This window comes from Spinacia oleracea, chromosome 2, assembly GCF_020520425.1.
Source record: "Spinacia oleracea cultivar Varoflay chromosome 2, BTI_SOV_V1, whole genome shotgun sequence".
NCBI lineage: Eukaryota > Viridiplantae > Streptophyta > Magnoliopsida > Caryophyllales > Amaranthaceae > Spinacia > Spinacia oleracea.
In genome coordinates, this window is record NC_079488.1 from 46,787,157 (window position 1) to 46,807,177 (window position 20,021).

Sequence of the window (20,021 nt, forward strand, 5' to 3'; positions counted from 1 at the left end):
TACCCCTTAGGGCCGACCCTGCACACACACACACACACACACACACACACATATATATATATATATATATATATATATATGGTGAGGTTCCTGTGAGAACCACCTTAAGGTGAGAACTTATCTTAATGCGAGAAACACCTTTATAGCCATTCGATAACAAGGTATCCGATGGCCATTATGTGCACATATTATTATGGTAAATATTTATACGCTTCTTTTTAATATAAAGGGGTATTTTGAGCCATTAGTATAGTGAGAGCGTTTTTGCCTAATCTGGGCCTGAAAGATCTTATTTTTATTTTACATTTACGTAGAAATTAACAAGATTTAGAGTCAGAAAACAATGATCGATCTTCTCATCAATATATGCATATGATTATGTACTTCAAAATATATGCATATTTACCCTAAAGTATATGCACATTTACCCTAAAATATATGCATATTTAATTTACCCTAAATTATATGAACATTTAAGAAAAAACTTATGCGCAAAATATATGCACTTTTATGTCAAAATATATGCACATTTAAGTCAGAAATATATGCACATATGCAAAAATAAAAAAACCAGTTACCAAAGATAACCACAAACAAATCAGACTGAGTTCAATTATTGCCAAATGTACCTATTTAATAATAGGTCAGCTAACAATAAGGTTAACTACGTGTTACATTGTGAGAATGGAGTCATTAGTTGAACTAATACCAAAATGAAGCTGAAGAAGCAACTAAATAGTTTTTTTTTTACAAAAGATCAGTTGTTCATAAGGTCAACCGTGGTAGCCGAAGCACGCTCTATTTCTTCATCAGGTGATTCCTTTCTTGTTTCATTACATAGGTTTTCTTTTCATTACATGGATTTTGATTTCCATGAAATTTAACAGTTCGCCTTTTGGGTGTTTAGTGGCTATCAAAAAACTTTGGAAAGAAATGTCCTACAAGAAATATACAGATGTAAAAACAGCTAGTATACTTCCCAAGGACAATGATACAACAATAGCTAGTGCACGAGTACTTAATGATATAAAAGACATACATATATAGCCTCCTTTCATGACTAAGATTTCAGATTTGCAGAACTAAGAATTACAAGAATAAAGTAAGAATAAAAGCACATATAGTTAAAAGAATATGCAAAGAGAGACAAGCATTGGGAGGGGAAAGAGGAATTGAAAGAAAGCAAACTTTGAATTAGTTGTACCCTTATTCCTAGCATAATGAAACTTGAGAGTTTACTTAGTAGCAAATGAAATTGTTTGAAACTGACCAATCAGGCCTGCTTCCAACTTTCTATTGTGCCTGCTGTTAACTCCACGCGGGCCAGCCGACCCCGGTCCGGCGATGACTACAATACAATCGAGCGGGATCCGAAGATCAATCTTGAGAGCTTATTTGAATATGCATATAGTAAAAAAATAATATGCACATTCCGTTAAAAGAATATGCACATACCGTTAAAAAAAATGCACATGACATAATTCTTCTTTGTTAATTAGGAAAGAGATAATAGATGGAGCTAAGTAGCTAACTGAAGAAACACTAACAGGTGTAGCTAACAGCAGACATGCTGAAACTTTTGTCAGTTTTATTTAGTTAAAATTCTATCTCATAAAAGGTGACACTATGGAGAAGGAACATAAGAACTGTAACAGTATAGGCCATCTTGGATTCGGAGTTAACACTGAGTTCAGATTCTTCTATATGTATTCTAAGACAATTGAAGCCGTTTGGGTGCTTCCTCAGCTGCGCTTAATACAAGATGCTAAGGTACTGTAAGTATTGGAGATATCTCTCCAATAGTAAGTCTAGCTTTGATGCTAAGCAAAAACATTATAAGCTATTTATTTGATAAAAAGGACCATTTTAGATAGATGTAGAATAACGAATATCTTGAACTTTATTTATATTAATTTGTGGGTTGTCTTGAGGTGGAAGTTAGATTATTTATTTGAGTCATATATCTCAATTTAGACCTGCTATTCAAGTCAGTATGGTCAAACTCAAGTAGTCTAATTAGAGGTATGTGGTCTGCTGAGCCTATGACCACATACCTCTCCTCTGGTATCACTATATATACACAAATCATTAAGAATTGGGTTTCCACGAAACTTTGATGTGTCACCTGGTATCACTAGCCTGCTCCAAGCAATTCTATACCCTTAACCTGATAAAATCCCTTGTATACTCTCTAATCGTCTACCCCTAACCTCTGGTTGTACCTTACGTGTAACACCCTGATAATTCCTTATATTTATAATTACCTTTTTCCAACTAATATAAAAGAATTACGAAGATATTACTGCCATCGTGATAACGGCTAAGGCTATTTACCAGAATTACGCAGCGAAAATAACTAACTTTCAAATTTTATTAAATAGTTAATAATCATCTAACAAACTGGAACCATTAAGGCCCAAAACCAAAGCATTAAATAGTTTAGAACCCATTAACTATAGTTTAAGTAATAATAGTAGTAGTCATGACTAAAAATCAAAATAGAGTTTATAAATACGGAAGATGAAACAGTCTCTCAACACTATTCCCATGATAACTTCTCCCGCAAGTTATCTCTACGAACATGCTTATTGAACACTACTCCCCAACAACGCAAGTGCAATGATGGATCATCATAGGGTCATTAAGGCAAAGGCCATGACCGAAAGATATGAAGCACGAAGTCAGCAAAAGTTGAGCACGAACAAGCTAGAATGAAATCCTAGTCGAACATGCTTCACTCAACAATAATAATCCACATGCGAAAACCATTTAATTAAACAATTAATCATGGAGACAGACTCGATACTTGACACGACTCTTAACTCAAAGATTAATAAGAATTAGCTTCGAACGGGTAAAATATAATAACAAAAACCACTGAGGGAAACTGAGGGTGTTGGGAGCCCACCAAGCACCAAATAATTAAGGTCGGGCTTTCCACCGACAGTCGGACCATACCGACGGAATTCCTGCGCACTTACAAGCGATAACCAAAAGAATGAAACAACGTCTTGTATCATCCAAGGAGTACGAGTTTCTCCGACGCGACTCCCTCCATTGTTCATACTCAAGGTATATACGTTCCAAGAGTTTTGAAGCTCATTCAGGTTACACTTTACGTTAATTAGTATGTTATGTTCAAGGCGACTCAAGACTCTACACAAGACATAATATGCAAACAATTAAACAATTAAACAATGACACTTCATTTTAAACCTTTAGGACTTTTGATCAAACATAGGACTCAAGTGAATTTACTCTCATTGTTCCTTCTCAAAACAATGTTGAGATAACCCGACATTGCCTGTTAACAAGCGGGGTGTTCCCTTAGTACGAATAGTCCTTAGGTCAATTCACATATACTTCTTAAATGTATTCTACACGGCGGTAGAATAAAGAATGCACTGAGGCAATTTCAATAGGCTCAAAGTATGCTAGACATCCCGTACAATAGCGTAATCATAATAACTTGCATGCGAAACACTCATACATGCATACCAACTTGAACAACATGCTTGACATAATTCAACGATTATAAAAGTCCATAACATGATTGTTCACATAGAATTCATAGATTCAATAATAATTCACAACATGCTTGTTCACACCTCAAACATGAATTCTCAACACTTTAAGTTCACATGATTCACAATCAATACACATCAAAAGTCCTCATGGGATTGGTGGTCACCGTAGTCATGTACGTACCTGGAATACCTAAGTACGGGGGCCACTGTGCGAATCACGACTCAAAGCTAGAAATCAACTCCTATAAACACAACGGAGAAATTTAATTAGTATCCATGTTTACTAAATTTCCAGCAACTATTTAAGATTCTAAAACCTTTGTTTTAATTAGAAATTAATTGTTATTCATTAAATTGATAGTCTCAAATAGTCAACTCAAGTCCTAGTATAAAACATTGACTTTTTGGCCTTAAAATCACTAAAATCAACACTATAAAGCTTTATAATCAATCTGAAAATTTAAGTTGATTCCCATAATTTAAATCGTCATTAAATTATGTGAATCAATCGCTTGAACAATTGGAATTAAAATCCTATCAATAGGTCATCCATAAAACCGTGTTTTAACCATAAAAATTGACACTTTAATTAATCATTAAATATGAAAATAATAGTTCGTATAATTAAAATCAATCTCATCAATTCAAATACGAAAACATTAAAACACGGTGTTCATAACCGTTCCCAGCAATTTTAAATAATCCAAAACAACAAATATAATTAAATAACTTAAAAATAGAATTTGGAAAAAGTATACGGAGTACGGACGATCAACAACAACAACACACGCACACAACGCAGCGTGAGTTGCGTGTGGGCAGCGAGCACCAAGCAGCACAACACTCGGCAAGGCGCGGCAACGGTGCGGAAGGCACGCGGGTGCGCTGGGCGAGCAGGGGCGAGCACTGGGCGCGGGCTTGCTCGGCACAACACAACAACAACGCACAGCAGTGTGCACGTGCTAGGCAGCGAGGGTGAGCGAGGGACGCGAGAGGTGCGAGGGGTGAGCAGCAGCAGCGCACGGGGTGTGCAGGTGTTGCGCGAGTAATGCACGAAGGCAGGGCGCGGGAGTGCGCGGCTGGGCAGCGAGCGAGGCAATAGGGCGTGCTTGCTTGCGGCCGAAGGTAAGGGGCGAGAGGAGAGAGAAAGTGCCGAAAGGGAGGAGAGAGAGAGAGAGGCAAATTTCTGAATTTTTAATGTGGGGATTTAATGAGGGGAAGGGTTGTATTTATAGGTTTTCCTTCCCTCGTGGGCTAGGTTTTAGGGTTTTGAGTTGGGCTTGCTTAAGGGCTTAATTAAAATTAGTTTCTTGCAAGCCTTGTTGGGTTTGCCAACGAAATTAAATTAGTTTTCAAAATACGACCCAACAATCCCTGAATAAATAAATTCGTTTAATTTATTTAATAAAAATCCGGTTTTCGTAAATAATTAGTAATAAAATTATTTAAAAATAAAATTCATTTAAATCACATTAAATGCAATTAAATTCATAAAAATCATTATAAATACAATAATATATATTTATTAATTACGAAAATTACGAGGTATTACAGTCTACCCTCCTTAAAAGAAGTTTCGTCCCGAAACTTGGGCACGGAAATCACAACTGAAAAATCAAAACTTGAGACATTTTGATACCTTAAGGCGTTTTCTTGCAAAAAAATAAAATTTAGTTGCTATACTGTTTAAGTAATTCAACATGACAATATTCAGTGAAACTTAACTAAAAAGGCACTAAATCAGGCATACAATAAGGGGACATAAGGTAAATAAGGTAAAAAGCGCGAAATCCTACCTCACTCTACCCCCTTAAAGAAAACGTGTTACGGCCCCGTAACTCAACTAACCTCGGGAAAAAGCTCGGGATATTTATTTCTCATTTCTTCCTCGGCTTCCCAGGTAGCTTCCTCAGATTCTTGGTTAGACCATAACACTTTAACAATCTTAACGTCCTTAGTCCGTGTACTACGCACTTAGCTATCAAGGATTTTGACAGGTCTTTCCTCAAATGTCAAACTTTGGTCTAACTCTATGGTCTCCGGTTACAGCATATGCGACTTGTCCGGGATATTCTTTGTCAACTGATATATATATGGAACACATTGTGCACTCTATGCAAGTCCATGGGTAAGGCTAGTCTATATGACACCTTCCCTATCCTTTCTAGGATTTCATATGGGCCTATATATTTTGGGCCTAACTTTCCTTTCTCCCCAAATATCATTACACCCTTCATTGGCGAAACCTTAAGTAACACTTTGTCGCCTATTTGAAACTCTTCATCCCTACGTGTCAAGTCTGCATAACTCTTCTGACGATCTTGCACCGCTTGAATTTTGGATTGAATAGTCCTAACTTGGTTCATTGTGTCCTCTATCATTTGGGGACCTAGTACAACGGTTTCACAGATATCACTGCAACATAAGGGACTTCTGCATTTTCGCCGATACAAGGCTTCGAATGGTGCCATTCCAATACTAGCATGATAGCTATTATGAAAACTCGATCAGATCAAGGCTGTCTTCCCATCCACCTTGAAAAGCTATCACACAAGCTCTTCGCATATCCTATAGGGTTTGGATAGTCCTTTCGGTTTGTCCATATGTGGATGGATGGAACGTTGTACTCATTTTCAATGTCCGTACCAAAGTTCTTCTGTATACTTTTCCAGAAATTCGAAAGGAACCTAGAATCCTAATCTGACACGATATCCTTAGGAACTCCATGTAGTCTCACTACATATTTGATGTAAGCTTTGGCAAGTTGTTCCATTTTCAAGGTTTGGTATGAACACTGCCGACTTGGTCAACCTATCTACTACCACCCAAATGGTGTCATTTCCACTTTTCGACTTGGGTAAACAAGTGACGAAGTCCATTGAGATATAGTCCCATTTCCAACTCGGAATCTCTAAGGGTTGGACCTTTCCCTGAGGTCTCCTATAATCAATCTTAACCTTCTGACAAGTCAAGCATCTTGCAACAAATTCAGCCACTTCATTCTTCATTCTTGGCCACCAATAGACCTTTTTCAGATCCTTATACAGCTTGTCACCACCCGGGTGAACAGAATATGGTGTATTGTGACCTTCTCTTATTAAATTTTCCTTTAGTTCACCACACTTTTGAGGCACGCACCATCGTCCTTTGTACCTAAAACTTCCATCATCGTGGATCTTAAAATCCATCTTTTTCCCTTGCGAAATCTTTTCCTTTATTCGCTCTAGCTTAACATCTCCAGCCTGATTCTCCCTGATCTCATGAAACACAGACAATTGGATAGTTAAGGTATTCATCATTCCTTCAAGACATTCTCCAATCACTATTTCTAGATTCAATCGCTGCATGTCCTTGCACAGCTCGTTGGGAACTACTAACGCATTCACACTATGACTTGATTTCCTGCTCAAGGCATCTGCAACTACATTGGCTTTTCCCTCATGGTATTGAATGTCCAGATCATAATCCTTGACCAGTTCTAACCACCTTCTTTGGCGCATATTCAAATCATTCTGTGTGAAAATGTACTTCAAACTCTTATGATCCGTGAATATCCTAAATTTCACAACATACAGATAATGTCTCCATATCTTTAATGCAAACACAATGGCGGCTAGTTCTAAGTCAAGGGTAGGATAATTGGATTCATATGGTTTCAAGTGCCTTGATGCATACGCAATCACCTTCCCGTTCTGCATTAATACGTACCCTAAGCCATTCTTAGATGCACCACACATCATAGGTACCACTCTCATCTGGTAAGGTTAACACCGGCGCGGTTGTCAATCGCGTCTTCAAGGCTTGGAATGCCTCTTCACACTAGTCATTCCACTAAAACTTTGCTTCCTTCTTCATCAAAGTTGTCATTGGTTTGGCGATTCTAGAAAAGTCTTGCACAAAGCGTCTATAATAACCCGCTAAACCAAGAAAACTCCGAATATCGGTGACACCCTTAGGTGTAGGCCACTCACTAACATATTTTATCTTTGCAGGATCCACTGCAACTCCTTTCTTAGACACATAATGTCGCAAAAATGCAACCTTCTCCAGCCAGAATTCACACTTCGAGAATTTGGCGTACAATTGGTTGTCTCTCAGGGTACTCAACACTGACCTTAAGTGTTTAGCATGATCCTCCTCACTTTTGGAGTATACCAGAATATCATCTATGAAAACCACTACAAACTTGTCCAAGAATGCATGGAATACTTGGTTCATTAAGTCCATAAAAATTGCAGGTGCATTGGTCAACCCAAAAGGCATAACAGTGAACTCATAATGACCGTATATAGTCCTAAATGCAGTCTTTGGTATATTTTGCTATGCGATTCTCAACTGATGATAACCTGATCTCAAGTTAATCTTTGAAAAGATTCCTGCTCCTTTCAATTGGTCAAACATATCATCTACCCTAGGCAAAGGATACGTATTCTTGATTGTGACTTTGTTGAGCTCTCTGTAGTCTATACAAAGTCTCATGCTTTCGTCCATCTTCTTCACAAACAAGACTGGCGCTCCCCAAGGCGAAGTACTTGGTCTAATATAACCTTTCTCTGGTAATTCTTCCGGTTGACCTTTCAATTCACTCATTTCTGCCGGAGCCATCCGGTATGGGGCTTTCGAATAGGTGCAGTTCCGGGTATTAGGCCTACGGTAAAGCCAATAGGTCGATTGGGCGGCATTCCCGGGATCTCTTCCGGAAACACGTCCAAGAACTCATTTACCACCGCAATGTCCTATGATTGCTCTTTCATCACATGCTCTAAGTCTCTCACATTACATAAGAAAATAGGGTTCCCTCTATTGACTAGCTTCACGAGTTCCATTGCCGTGATGATCCCTACACTTCTAGGTTTCCCAAAATGACGATAGGATCCTACCTTTCCTAAGCAAGATTTCAAGTGAATCTTCAGATTTCAAGTGAATCTTCTGCTTCTCACAATCAATCTTGGCTTTGAACATTGCCAACCAACCTATCCCCAAAATCACATCTAAATCTCCTAACTCAAACTCGATTAGGCTAGACAAGAATATGGTCTTGGCTATGGTCAAAGGTACGTCTCTATGGATCTTGGTACACTTCACGATCTCACCGGTTGGTATCACTATGGGTACTTCAATTCTTTCTGGTTCTTTCAACTCTAACTTCTCTAAGATACCCTTCGATATTAACGAATAAGTCGCACCAGAATCAAATAGTACTTTAACTAAAATGGAGTTAATAGAAAAAGTACCAGCTATGTCATCGGACGAGGTTTCAATTTCCTGCCTAGTGATTACATTCAGCTGTCCTTGGGCAACTCCTTTGTTATAGCCACCCCCATTGGCATTTCCATTGGTGTTTCGATTCCCATTCTGCTGATAGCTTCCCCCAGACTTTCCATTACTCTGGCCATTATTGCCATTATTACCGTTTTGGTATCCCTTCTGGTTTCCACCATTATTTCCATTGTTTCCTCCATTCCGGTTTTGGTTATTCCGGTTGTTGGTCTGGCAGTTTCCTTGGTTGGGTTTCCCATTCTTGGCCCAACACTCAAATTCTCTATGGCCTAGTTTCTCACAGAACCTATAAACAACTGGGTTTCCATTACAGTCCTGTCCTGGGTGATTATTATGGCAACGTCTACACTCATAGACTCTCGTTCCATTCCCTGCAGACTGGTTCCTATTCCCGTTGTTGTTGTGGAAGTTGCTTCTGTTTCCACCATGATTTCCCTTAAACTGGAAGTGATTATTTCCTTTATTTTTCTTAAAGTTTCCCTGATTCTGTTGGCCACCACCTTGATTCTGGTTACCAACATCCTTCCTCTTTTCACCAACTCCATTCCTCCTTTACTGCAGACCATATAGATGGGCAGCTTTCCCGTACAGGGTGTCGAGAGAGGTAAAGGTCTCTCCAGCAAGCATCATTTTCAAACCCATAGTTAATCCACTCTCAAATTATGCATAAAAATTTTGGACCCTAAGGGAAAATGGCGCCTACTCCTGCGCCAATTCCCGCTTTAGTTCGCATCACAAAATTTAAGTGGTGAAGAACTGAACCACCTTACCAGTACAATTTCATTGAAGAAATACATGAAATTCTTTTGCGATAGTCGCTCCAAGTAAACTTAAAACTTATAATTAGGGGTACTAAAAGAACTCAAAACTTTTATTGCTTCAATGAGAGAATAATACATCCTTTGGATAGTACTTTTATTCGAGAAACCAAAAAACGAATTACTAAAACCATAAATAGTAGCTTACTACTTTATTACCCCACTAAAATAAGCACTAGCTATTACATTAGAAAATTTGTAGCTACTCTACTAGCCAACCTCCCCTACAGACTTGTGGAGAACGGTCTTGGTCTTCAAAATCATCTAAGTCTTCTTCAGGGTCAGACTCATACTCCATATCTTCATTATTTTGTTGTAGCTCACTGTTCACTTCGTCATTAGTCTCAGGCTCAACTTCAGTATCGCTAGAAATCTCAATAGTGGGTTCAGGAATGATAGGATTAGGGTTTTCAATCTCAACAACATCATCATCACTGTCCTCATTCATAGGGGTTTCCGTATCACTATCAACCTCGGTGTGGTTGATACTTTCCACCAATTTACCATCCTCAAAACATTGCTCTGCCATCTCTAGAATAGTGGTCATAATCTCCATGTCATACCTCCACCTACCATCTGGAGTACCATACTTGAAGTAATTAGGAATGCCACTGTCAGAATGCATATCATGAATTATTGCTTCAGACTTATATATGGGTTCCTATGGGGCAAACAATGAATAACCATCTCGGCCATGACATCCTTTTTCCTTAGTTGAGGCAATTTCTGCACTGTAGCAAAATAGTTGCAGGCAAACTCAATCTTCTGCACGTAAATGTGCGGGGTCTCACAGTCTAGCTGCTCTAGGTGTCCTAGGTTAGCGTATTTTGAAAGCAACATCTTAGTCCTGAAAGTAAACAACTAAAAAGTCTTATTAATACGTTCCAAAACAAAGTAAGTTCGTGGAGCCATACAATTTCAATGCACAAATACATGCTTAATCATGAATCGTGATGCAATTAATCACATAAAGCAACATAAAACATGATCAAACTTAAATACATAAGAATACAATTAATATTTAACACTTAGCACTTAAGTAAATGCACACCGAATCTTAAATGCATACTTAGTCTAAATATACCCTTCTTAATCTACCGTTTCTCACTTAGGAATAAATAATTTTCGAAATTAATTAAATAAATAACTTCAAATATAAGCGAAATTAAATTATTAAAATTAAGATCGAAAATTAACATTATTAATTGAATAATTTAATTAATTGATTCAATTATTTTCCGAAAACAAATAAATAAATAGATAAATAGATTAAATAGATATTTCGGAAATATATATATATATATATATATATATATATAGGGGAAGGATCCGGTGAGAACACCTCCTTATGTGAGAACACTTCTTATGGTGAGAACACTTTTACACTCTCTATGTTCTATATTTGTTCAACGATGTTCTAAATTTTCAAACTCATGTTCTAAATTTATTCAACCATGTTCTAAACTTATTTAACCATATTCTAAATTGGTTCAACCATATTCTAAATTTATTCAAGCACGTTTAATTTTATTCAAGCATGTTCTAAATTTGTAAGCTCGTGTTCTAAATTTATTTAAGCATGTTCTAAATTTATTCAAGCATGTTCTAAATTTTATTCAAACATGTTCTAAATTTATTCAACGATGTTCTAAATTTTCAAACTCATGTTCTAAATTTATTCAACCATGTTCTAAACTTATTTAACCATGTTCTAAATTGGTTCAGTCATGTTCTAAATTTATTCAAGCATGTTTTAATTTTATTCAACCATGTTCTAAATTTTTAACCTCATGTTCTAGATTAATTCAAGCATGTTCTAAAATTATTCAACCATGTTCTAAATTTGTAAGCTCATGTTCTAAATTTATTCAAGCATGTTCTAAATTTATTCAACGATGTTCTAAATTTGTTCAACAATGTTCTAAATTTGTTCAACCATGTTCTAAATTTGTAAGCTCATGTTCTAAATTTATTCAAGGATGTTCTAAATTTATTCAAGCATGTTCTAAATTTATTCAATCATGTTCTAAATTTATTCAACGATGTTCTAAGTTTGTTCAACCATGTTCTAAATTTGTTCAACCATGTTCTAAATTTGTAAGCTCATGTTCTAAAATTATTCAATCAGGTTCTAAATTTTTAAGCTCATGTTCTAAATTTATTCAAGCATGTTCTAAATTTATTCAAGCATGTTCTAAACTTATTCAAGCATGTTCTAAATTTGTTCAACCATGTTCTAAATTTATTAAAGCATGTTCTAAGTTTATTCAAACATGTTCTAAATTTATATTTCGAAGCCACCAAATTGAACTCGATTTTAATTTTTGGAATTGAGAAATCAATTGAAATCGATTTTAATTGTTGAATTCAGATTTCGAAAATCGATTGAGAATGTCGATTAAAATTCGATTTTGAAACCTCCTAACAATCAATTGACTGATATTAGAATCAAAGAAATCAATTTAGAACATGAAACTGGATAAATTTCGGATAAATTTCGGATTAATTTAGAACATGAATACGGATAAATTGACTGATATTAGAATCAAAGAAAGCAATTGATTTAGAATCTCAGAAAAACGAAATCGATTGATTTAAAATCGAAATCGAAGAATCGAAGAATCAAAGAAACCTAAATCGAAAGAAACCTGAGAGTTCGAACTCCGATTCGCGAACCACAACCACCGCGACCGGTGACGAATTTCTGCGAGCTGCGGCGAGCGGCGTGAGGAAAGTAGAAGCGGCAGCGAGAGGAGAGAAGAAGCGGCGGCGTAGAGGAGAGAAGAAGCGGCGGCGATAGGAGAAAGAAACAGCGGCCAGAGGAGAAAGAAACGGCGGCGAGAGGAGAGAAGAAGCGGCGGCGAGAGGAGAGCACAATCGGCGGCGAGAGGTAAGTAGCGGCAGTGGCTAGCGGCGGCGGCGATTGGTGGTGGTGTTCGAATAGGAGAGAGAGGGGAGTTGAAGAGAGAGGGGAGTTGAAGAGAGAGAACGTGAAAATCAGAAATATTGAAAAGAAAAACGTGAAAGAACAATTATATTGGTTTATTTGTTTATAAAAAATCACGAAAATGCCATTATAGAAAGTGTTCTCACCGTAAGGAAGTGTTCTTACCGTAGGAAAGTGTTCTCACGAGAGCCTTCCTCTATATATATATAATCAGGATCCGGTGAGAACCACCCCTTAAGATGAGAACTGAGAACTAATCTCAACCCTTAGATCAATTCAATCAACGGCCATCATTTCACCCGACCAAATCAAGAAGTAAGGGTAAAGTGGTAATTCCAATCGCGTTGAATGACCTTCTCCTTCTAAGATCGATTTTCATAATCTATTCTCTCTCTTCCTTCAACATTCTCTCTCCTCCTGCTAATCCTCTCTAGATCAATCGTCTTCTTCAGCAACTTTGATTCCTCCAATTCCTTCACCTTTGCGATTTTCTCTCTTTCAATTCGTCTGGTATGTATTCGATTTTTCGATTTTTCGATTTTGTATCATTTTTCCCTATTTTGATTCCTAAAGCAAGGGCAGGAAATTTGTTTGATTTGTTCAACTATTTTTGCGATTTTAATTGTGAAATTAGGGTTTCAAGAATACTTTGTTTCAGTGGTTTGATTTTCCATTTGATTACTAAAATTAGGGTTTTCACATCTTAGTAATCAAAATTTGGATTGAAAACGATGATTACGCCCAGCTGATCTGTTATTCTTCCAGTTGATAATGTAGGTAGTTCATTGTCTTGGTGTAACACTAATGTCAATGGTTGGCTCTGCTTTATTGCTTTGGTTCTTGGTTTCTTGATGTATTCCTGTAAGGAGGAGCTCACATTGGCCTACCTAAAGTACCTTCAAGTTGATCTCTCTCTCTTGAATCTTAATTTTGCCGGGGGAAGGTCTGAAATTGTAGATTATATGGAGAAGGGAATATATGTATGGGCCTGCAGTTCATACTATTTTCAGTTAGCTACTAAAAAAAGGGATTGAATTCATTTGAAATTCTATTGGGAGGATATTTTGTAATTGATTTACTGGTGTTCGTTGTAGCGAGACTGAGATGGGCTGAGTTGCCCAATTTTTTTCATTTCTTCCTCCTTTGCGTGTTTAAATTGGGATGATTAGCTTGCTTTTAATTTGAACCATGATTCTCCATTGAAAATAGTGTTTTAGGTTGTTGTGTGGCAACTATGGAAAATGAGAAACATTTTGATACAAAAATGAGAGCTTTATAGCTTTTCTTGACTGATTCCTCATTTAGTGTTTAAACTTATTCAGGATAAAGAATTGGGTAATACTCAAGAAACGGTGTTCCGTGTTTATGATTTTGTTTTGTCCCTGGAGACTAATCTATAAATTTTGTTCCTTGTTCAATGACCAATAGTATGTATATCTCCCTAATAGTTTATAACCAAGCCCGATTTTAGATACAGATTTTGGACTCGTAGGATCTGACTTCATTAGAATTGGTATAGTTAATTAGTTTGTCATTTAATGATGGTGCAAAGTTTTTGAGGGCTAAGGTTGGCTTATGGAATGAATGAAAACTTAAGTCCTAGGCATGTAGATCTAAATAGGTTCTCATTTCAAAAGGCAGGATTGACACTGGAATCACTGGATGCATGCTTATCCATATTTGATTTTGATCGATTTTGTCAGTTGAAAAACAATACTTGGCATGTGCTGCATTTGAACATGGTGGATTGGTGATACTCTTAAAAATAGTCATCAACTCATCATTGTGTCAAACAGCAGCAGATCAGAGGTTTTTTGGTTGGAATTGTGATGATTTTTGTGTTGGGTTGGAGTTTCCTGCAAATTTTTGCATTTTAAACATGAATGGTGAATCTGGGTTGTATGGTGAGGAGGAGCTATGAAGGTTGTCTTGGAGCTATCAGGTATGCAAGTGTAGATTGCTGGTGGTGGCTACTGATATCTAAAATAGAAGTCTTTTTACGGGGATCCCAACTTGTAGGATTAACATCTCAAATTTGGAATTTTATTCAAGCATGTGTGATGTTGTTTGCTAGCTTGGTCTGTTTGGTCTTGTCAGCAGGCTCTTAGTTCAGGGGTCGTCGCTGCTTGTTGTTTTGGGTTGGTTTGCTGTCCTCCACGGTCTCCCTAGCCTGAGCATCACCAGCTTTCCTCATGGCTGATTCATGTTCACTAGGGTTGTTCTAGAAGGCTTTTCTATTTACTTCAGCTTTCATTATTGATGACTCTTTATTTTTGCATAAATTCTATTTACTTTTACGAGTTATGTATCTACTTTTGAATTGAACAAAACGAGCAATGTAAGATTGTCGTCCTTATGTACTCTATGGTTACCTAACACTAGCCTACTAGCTCAATAGGAAGAGCATTGTGCAAATTTGCACAAGATGTGGGTTCAAATCCCATGTAGGTTCTTCATATTTTTCAATTACTATTTGTCTTGTTTTATTTACTTTTAAATAGGAAACCTTTACTTTTAAGGGGATATTGTATTTGCAGCTACCAAGTGAGTAGAGTGAAGCTAGATTGCCGATCACCTTTGATCGTAACCTTTGATTGTGGAGGGCAGGGCTCTTTTAGAGAGATAAAGACAATAGCTTATGTGCTTTTGAGATTTTTATTATTTACTTTTTGAGATTAACTTTTGAAATTTTCATATTTACTTTTAAGATTTTCTTATTTACTTATGAGTTTATTTTAATTACTTTTGAGTTTCCTATCTACTTATGAGTTTTTTGCGCGTATAAATCACCAACCTATGTAGGATTTGAACCTACATCCATGTGCAATGGCACATTGCTCTCCCATTTGAGCTAATAGGTTTCAACTTAATATTCTATTTACTTTTGAAAATTTTCTATTTACTTTTGATATTTTTTTAATTACTTGTGAAATTTTTCATTTACTTTTTTTTATCAAGCTTACATGATACTACTAGAAAATGTAGTTAATATAAAATTTGAATCACATACACAATTAGACTGATTCTATCTCAAATAAAACGATACAACTATTTTACACGGGTAAATAACCAACCTATAAATAGCTTTCTACTTTTATTTACTTTTTGGATTGTTTTATTTACTTTTTGGATTGTTTTATTTACTTTTAAGTTGAAAAACACTACTAAAAACACAATTGCAACAGAATAGAACGACCAAAACTGACCAACAGACACAATTTTGGCTTAAACCTGGGAAAACAACTTAAAGCATGGAGCCACAGACCAAAACAACACATGAACAACATAACATCAACGCAGGAACAGGACCCGCAGGTAAAGCACAGATCAGATAAGCAGAACAGTAAAGAAGATCAGAAATATCAGTATGATCCAAACAATAGCAGCAAACAACAACACAATTTAGAACAGAAATGAGCAAAAGCAGGCAAAGCAACAATCACAAACCGTTACAACATCTATCTTTCAACATTTTCCAAGTTATTTAGTCTACTTTTAGTTCAATTTAGTTTACGTTTTCACCATATGAAAAGCTAGGAAGGCACCAATTGATCAAACCCAACAGTTCAGTCACAAAATCAGGCTCCTTAAAGCTTGTGCACCTTGCTGATGGGTCCACCCTTAAGGCCAAGGTATTAATGCAGAAACCGTCATTGACAGGAAGATCGGCTATAAGGGGTTGTGCATACTACAAGGATGGCCATGGTTTTGAGTCAAAATTTCAGCAGTTTGTTGGGAATGGTGTTAGATATGGTATCGTTCCCTGTGATGACACTGCTGTTTATTGGTTTTTGACATGGTGTCCATCAATTCAAGGTACACAAAATACAAATCATGATCAGCATTCAGCAACAAGCTAAGCTAATTAGTTAAATGTCCTACTTGATTGAACTTTTGAAGCCAAAAATACCTTTTATTCTAAATTTCTTTGGATAAATTTAGTAAGAAAACTGTGAATCTTAAATGTTTAAATGTGAAATAGAAAACAACACTTTACAAGATGCTGATCAACTGAAGCCGAAACAGTTTGTGCTAAGTAAACTAGGGAAGGTACCTGAACAAGAAAAGTTGTGATATGCTCTACTCTACTTGTATAGTTTTGTATGCTGAATTATCAGGTGTTGTGTGTAATGAGTGTGCACAGGCATTAGGCATGAAATTTGACATGCTGATGGATGGGTACTGGTGAATTCTTGTGATACAGGATCTTACTGTGGCTTGCTATTTGTATTAGGATACATCGGGATATTATCTCGAATAGCTCAAGTTCATGCTTGGTTTATTATAACCCTGATAGCTTTATGGGATGATATGGTGTTGCACAGATTGTTGTTGGTCTCTAGTGGCTGCAGATATGTTGTTGCAGATCAGTTGAGGGCGGTATTTTGCCAGTGATTGACTGATGGGCAGGTGTTCTGGTATGTTTGTCTTCTCTTATTGGTGCCTTATTTGTGGTGTTGGCGTATTGCAGCAGGGGGTAGTGGTTGTCACTAAAAGTAGGATCTTTGTTAGGGGCACATCTTTTTTTTTCCTCTGTGTATGTCACTTATCTAATTAATACTAATCTATTTTAGTCTCGCATGCATGTACAATACATTACGGAATCTGATTTCTGGACAAACAAAAATTGAATGAACATCTTGAAGTGAACGATTGATTTGGTTGTCCTAAGACTCCTGATCGAAATGAAGTTACTACTGCAAGCACAACCTATTCTTCTGCTGGAGGGTCGAAATACATAGCGTTTACTTTTGAACTATTTTGATTTACTTTTTTTGGCTTTTGCTTTACTTTTGTTGATTCTATTTAAAAAACAACCTACTAGCTCAACAGGCAGAGCATTGTGTAAATGCACACAAGATGTGGGTTTGAATCCCACGTAGGTTAATCTTTACTTTTTGTATTGCTTCGTAGATTTCTGTTTTGAAGACCTTTACTTTGGCCTCCATGTACTCCAATACTTGTTTCTATGTTGTAACAGATACTTATGAGTTTTTTTTTTAATTTACTTTTTGAGATTTTTAATTTACTTTTGAGTTAATATTATTTACTTTTGATTTTTTTATGTTCCTCTTAATCCTGCAACAATCTTTGTTTGCTCGCATATTTTCAGAACACATTCTTGTTTGCTAGCATATTTTCAGTTCTGATCAGATGCAACATTTTAAGCTTTCCATTTGAAAAAAGCTTTATAATTCTTCTTTTTAGTTTAACGTATTCTAATTGTACATGTACTTCATAATAGTTTGATTTACTTTTGCTTTATTATGATTTACTTTTGAGTTTCTTTTACTTACTTTTTATTTTTTACTTGACTTCTCGAAACAACCTATGTAGGAATCGAACCTACATCCCCTATGCATCTGCATAGTGGCTCTACCATTTGAGCTAATAGGTTTTCACAAAACATTTAAGAGAAATTATAAATTAATGTTTCATTGTTATTTAATTTACTTTTGGAGAGATTTTGTTTACTTTTGGAGAGATTTAATTTACTTATGCACAATCCTAAAACCACCAAATACGAATCGCACAACAGGAGGGATTCAGCCATTTAGATAGGCAGATAGACATGCGTCAAACAGGTTTTGAAACCAGTAAAGAGAGGCAGAGAGCGTCTCTGGACAAGATGTGTGTGCAGCAGTGCAGGTGAACTATGTGTGTGCAGCAGTGCAGGTGAACTATGTGTGTGCGCCAGAGTGTGGGTCTGTGCGGGTTTTCCAGTATGCTGATGTGATAGCAGTAGGCAATTTTGTTTGGGTATTGAAAGATGATGCATCAGACATTCTGGAAACGAAGAAGATCTATGTATGTTCATGGTTAGGTCAGGTTCTGCTAGTGAGTGTGAGTGTGTGCTGGGGCACACGTGGCTTGCTGTAAAAGTTATGCAGGTGTGCACATGAAAGTATGTCCAGTGCGATGCAGGCTACCAAATCAATGAAAACAAAAAACACAGTGGGAAAAAAAAATGGGAAACGCAAGTCAACTTTGACCAGGCTACCAAAGTTGACTTCTAGACAACACACCTGCAGAAAAACAGAACCACCATCCCAAATAGAAACATACATAATTTTCATAGCAACAACACACACACAACACTGACTGCAGTGAATAAACTATCTTGAAGAGTCTGAAATTCATTATCTTATGCAATATGTAAGTGTTGAATGAATAAATTATTATTTAAACCTGCCTTGTAATGTAAACTCTTATGCTTGACTTTTTCGTATCATAAATCATAATAATGTGAATCTTGAAATTGCAGGCAGATGTTGATAACAGTGGGACCATTGATTATGGAGAATTTATCGCAACTATGTTACATCTCCACAGAGTTGACAAGGAAGACCATCTATGTGCAGCTTTTGCGTACTTTGACAAAGATGAACGTGGATACATTACAAAAGATGAACTACAACAAGCATGTCAAAATTTTGGCATGGATGAGGTTCATGTGGAAGAAATTATTCATGAAGCGGATCAGGATAAAGTAAGTTAAACTTTGATGATTATGAAGCTAGGTTAGAACAAATTGTTTCATTAAAATTTGTTTGTTTCTCTTGGTAGTCTTACTAGATGTTTATCTTTGGTTTTTGAAATGTGCAGGATGGTCGTATAGATTATAATGAGTTTGTTGAGATGATGCAAAGAGGAAATATTGATTTGGGTAAAAGACAGAAACCTCCAGTTACTGCACAACCAGGAGTATTAGATTACATAGGGAAAGGCTGGCAATTGCATTTGGGCTCCTAAGAACAACTGAACTAACCAGTAACAAGTAATGCGGTCTCGCACAACTAGTTTACTGATGAGCCTAGAGAAACAGACTTCATTTACTAGGTGTTGTCAAGTTGGACAATCTGAAGGTTGCAACTTAAAAACCCTTGATTTCTTTTAAGTATCTTGTTAGCATGGTCCAGAGTCATATTTTGTTTACTTTGGATCATTTCTATTTACTTTGTTCAGTTTTAAAAGTAAATGTAACTAATTTAAAAGTAGATAAATAACTAAGAAAAGTAAATGAAACTAATTTAAAAGAGCCACATGAATAAATGTTATGCTTTATTCAATCGTGTCCACGCGTTTCTGATGTTATTACTAGGCACAAAAAACAAGAAGAGATGATGAAACCTCAAGCCATGGATTTATCACGTATGCAGAAACTCTACTGATAATCCACCTACATTAATCTGAACCGGGCACACTAAAAGAACATGTAACATTAATGTGAAGAGCTCACCAAATTCAACCAACTATTCAGGGTTAAAAATAGAAAACCTAAAATCTAGAATCAATTATTATCAGCAAAATCATCAATTAAGGTCTAAAAACAAAAATAATGTACCCTAAAAATTAGATCATCTCAGTTTTCAAAAGTAAACAAAGCATTATTTCAAAGGTAAACTTAATATCTTCTAAAGTAAACAAAACTGAGCATCATAGAATCAA

The 20,021-nt window shown here is 36.4% G+C and overlaps 1 protein-coding gene across 1 annotated transcript; it reads left to right on the plus strand.

Annotated features, from left to right (window-relative positions):
* The first annotated feature begins 16,752 nt into the window (after positions 1–16,752).
* On the plus strand, positions 16,753–19,502 carry LOC110784997 (calcium-dependent protein kinase 17-like). The gene is made up of 3 exons (XM_021989438.2): positions 16,753–16,990; positions 18,838–19,062; positions 19,179–19,502. Exons 2-3 carry the CDS (start codon positions 18,889–18,891, stop codon positions 19,323–19,325), a joined length of 321 nt encoding a protein of 106 aa, XP_021845130.1. The 5' UTR covers positions 16,753–16,990; positions 18,838–18,888; the 3' UTR covers positions 19,326–19,502.
* The last annotated feature ends 519 nt before the right edge of the window (positions 19,503–20,021 follow it).

Coding starts and splice junctions, on each gene's coding strand:
- LOC110784997 (XM_021989438.2), top strand. CDS start 18,889: ATGTTACATCTCCACAGAGTTGACAAGGAAGACCATCTATGTGCAGCT. Junction 19,063..19,178: donor ATGAAGCGGATCAGGATAAA/GTAAGTTAAACT, acceptor TGAAATGTGCAG/GATGGTCGTATAGATTATAA.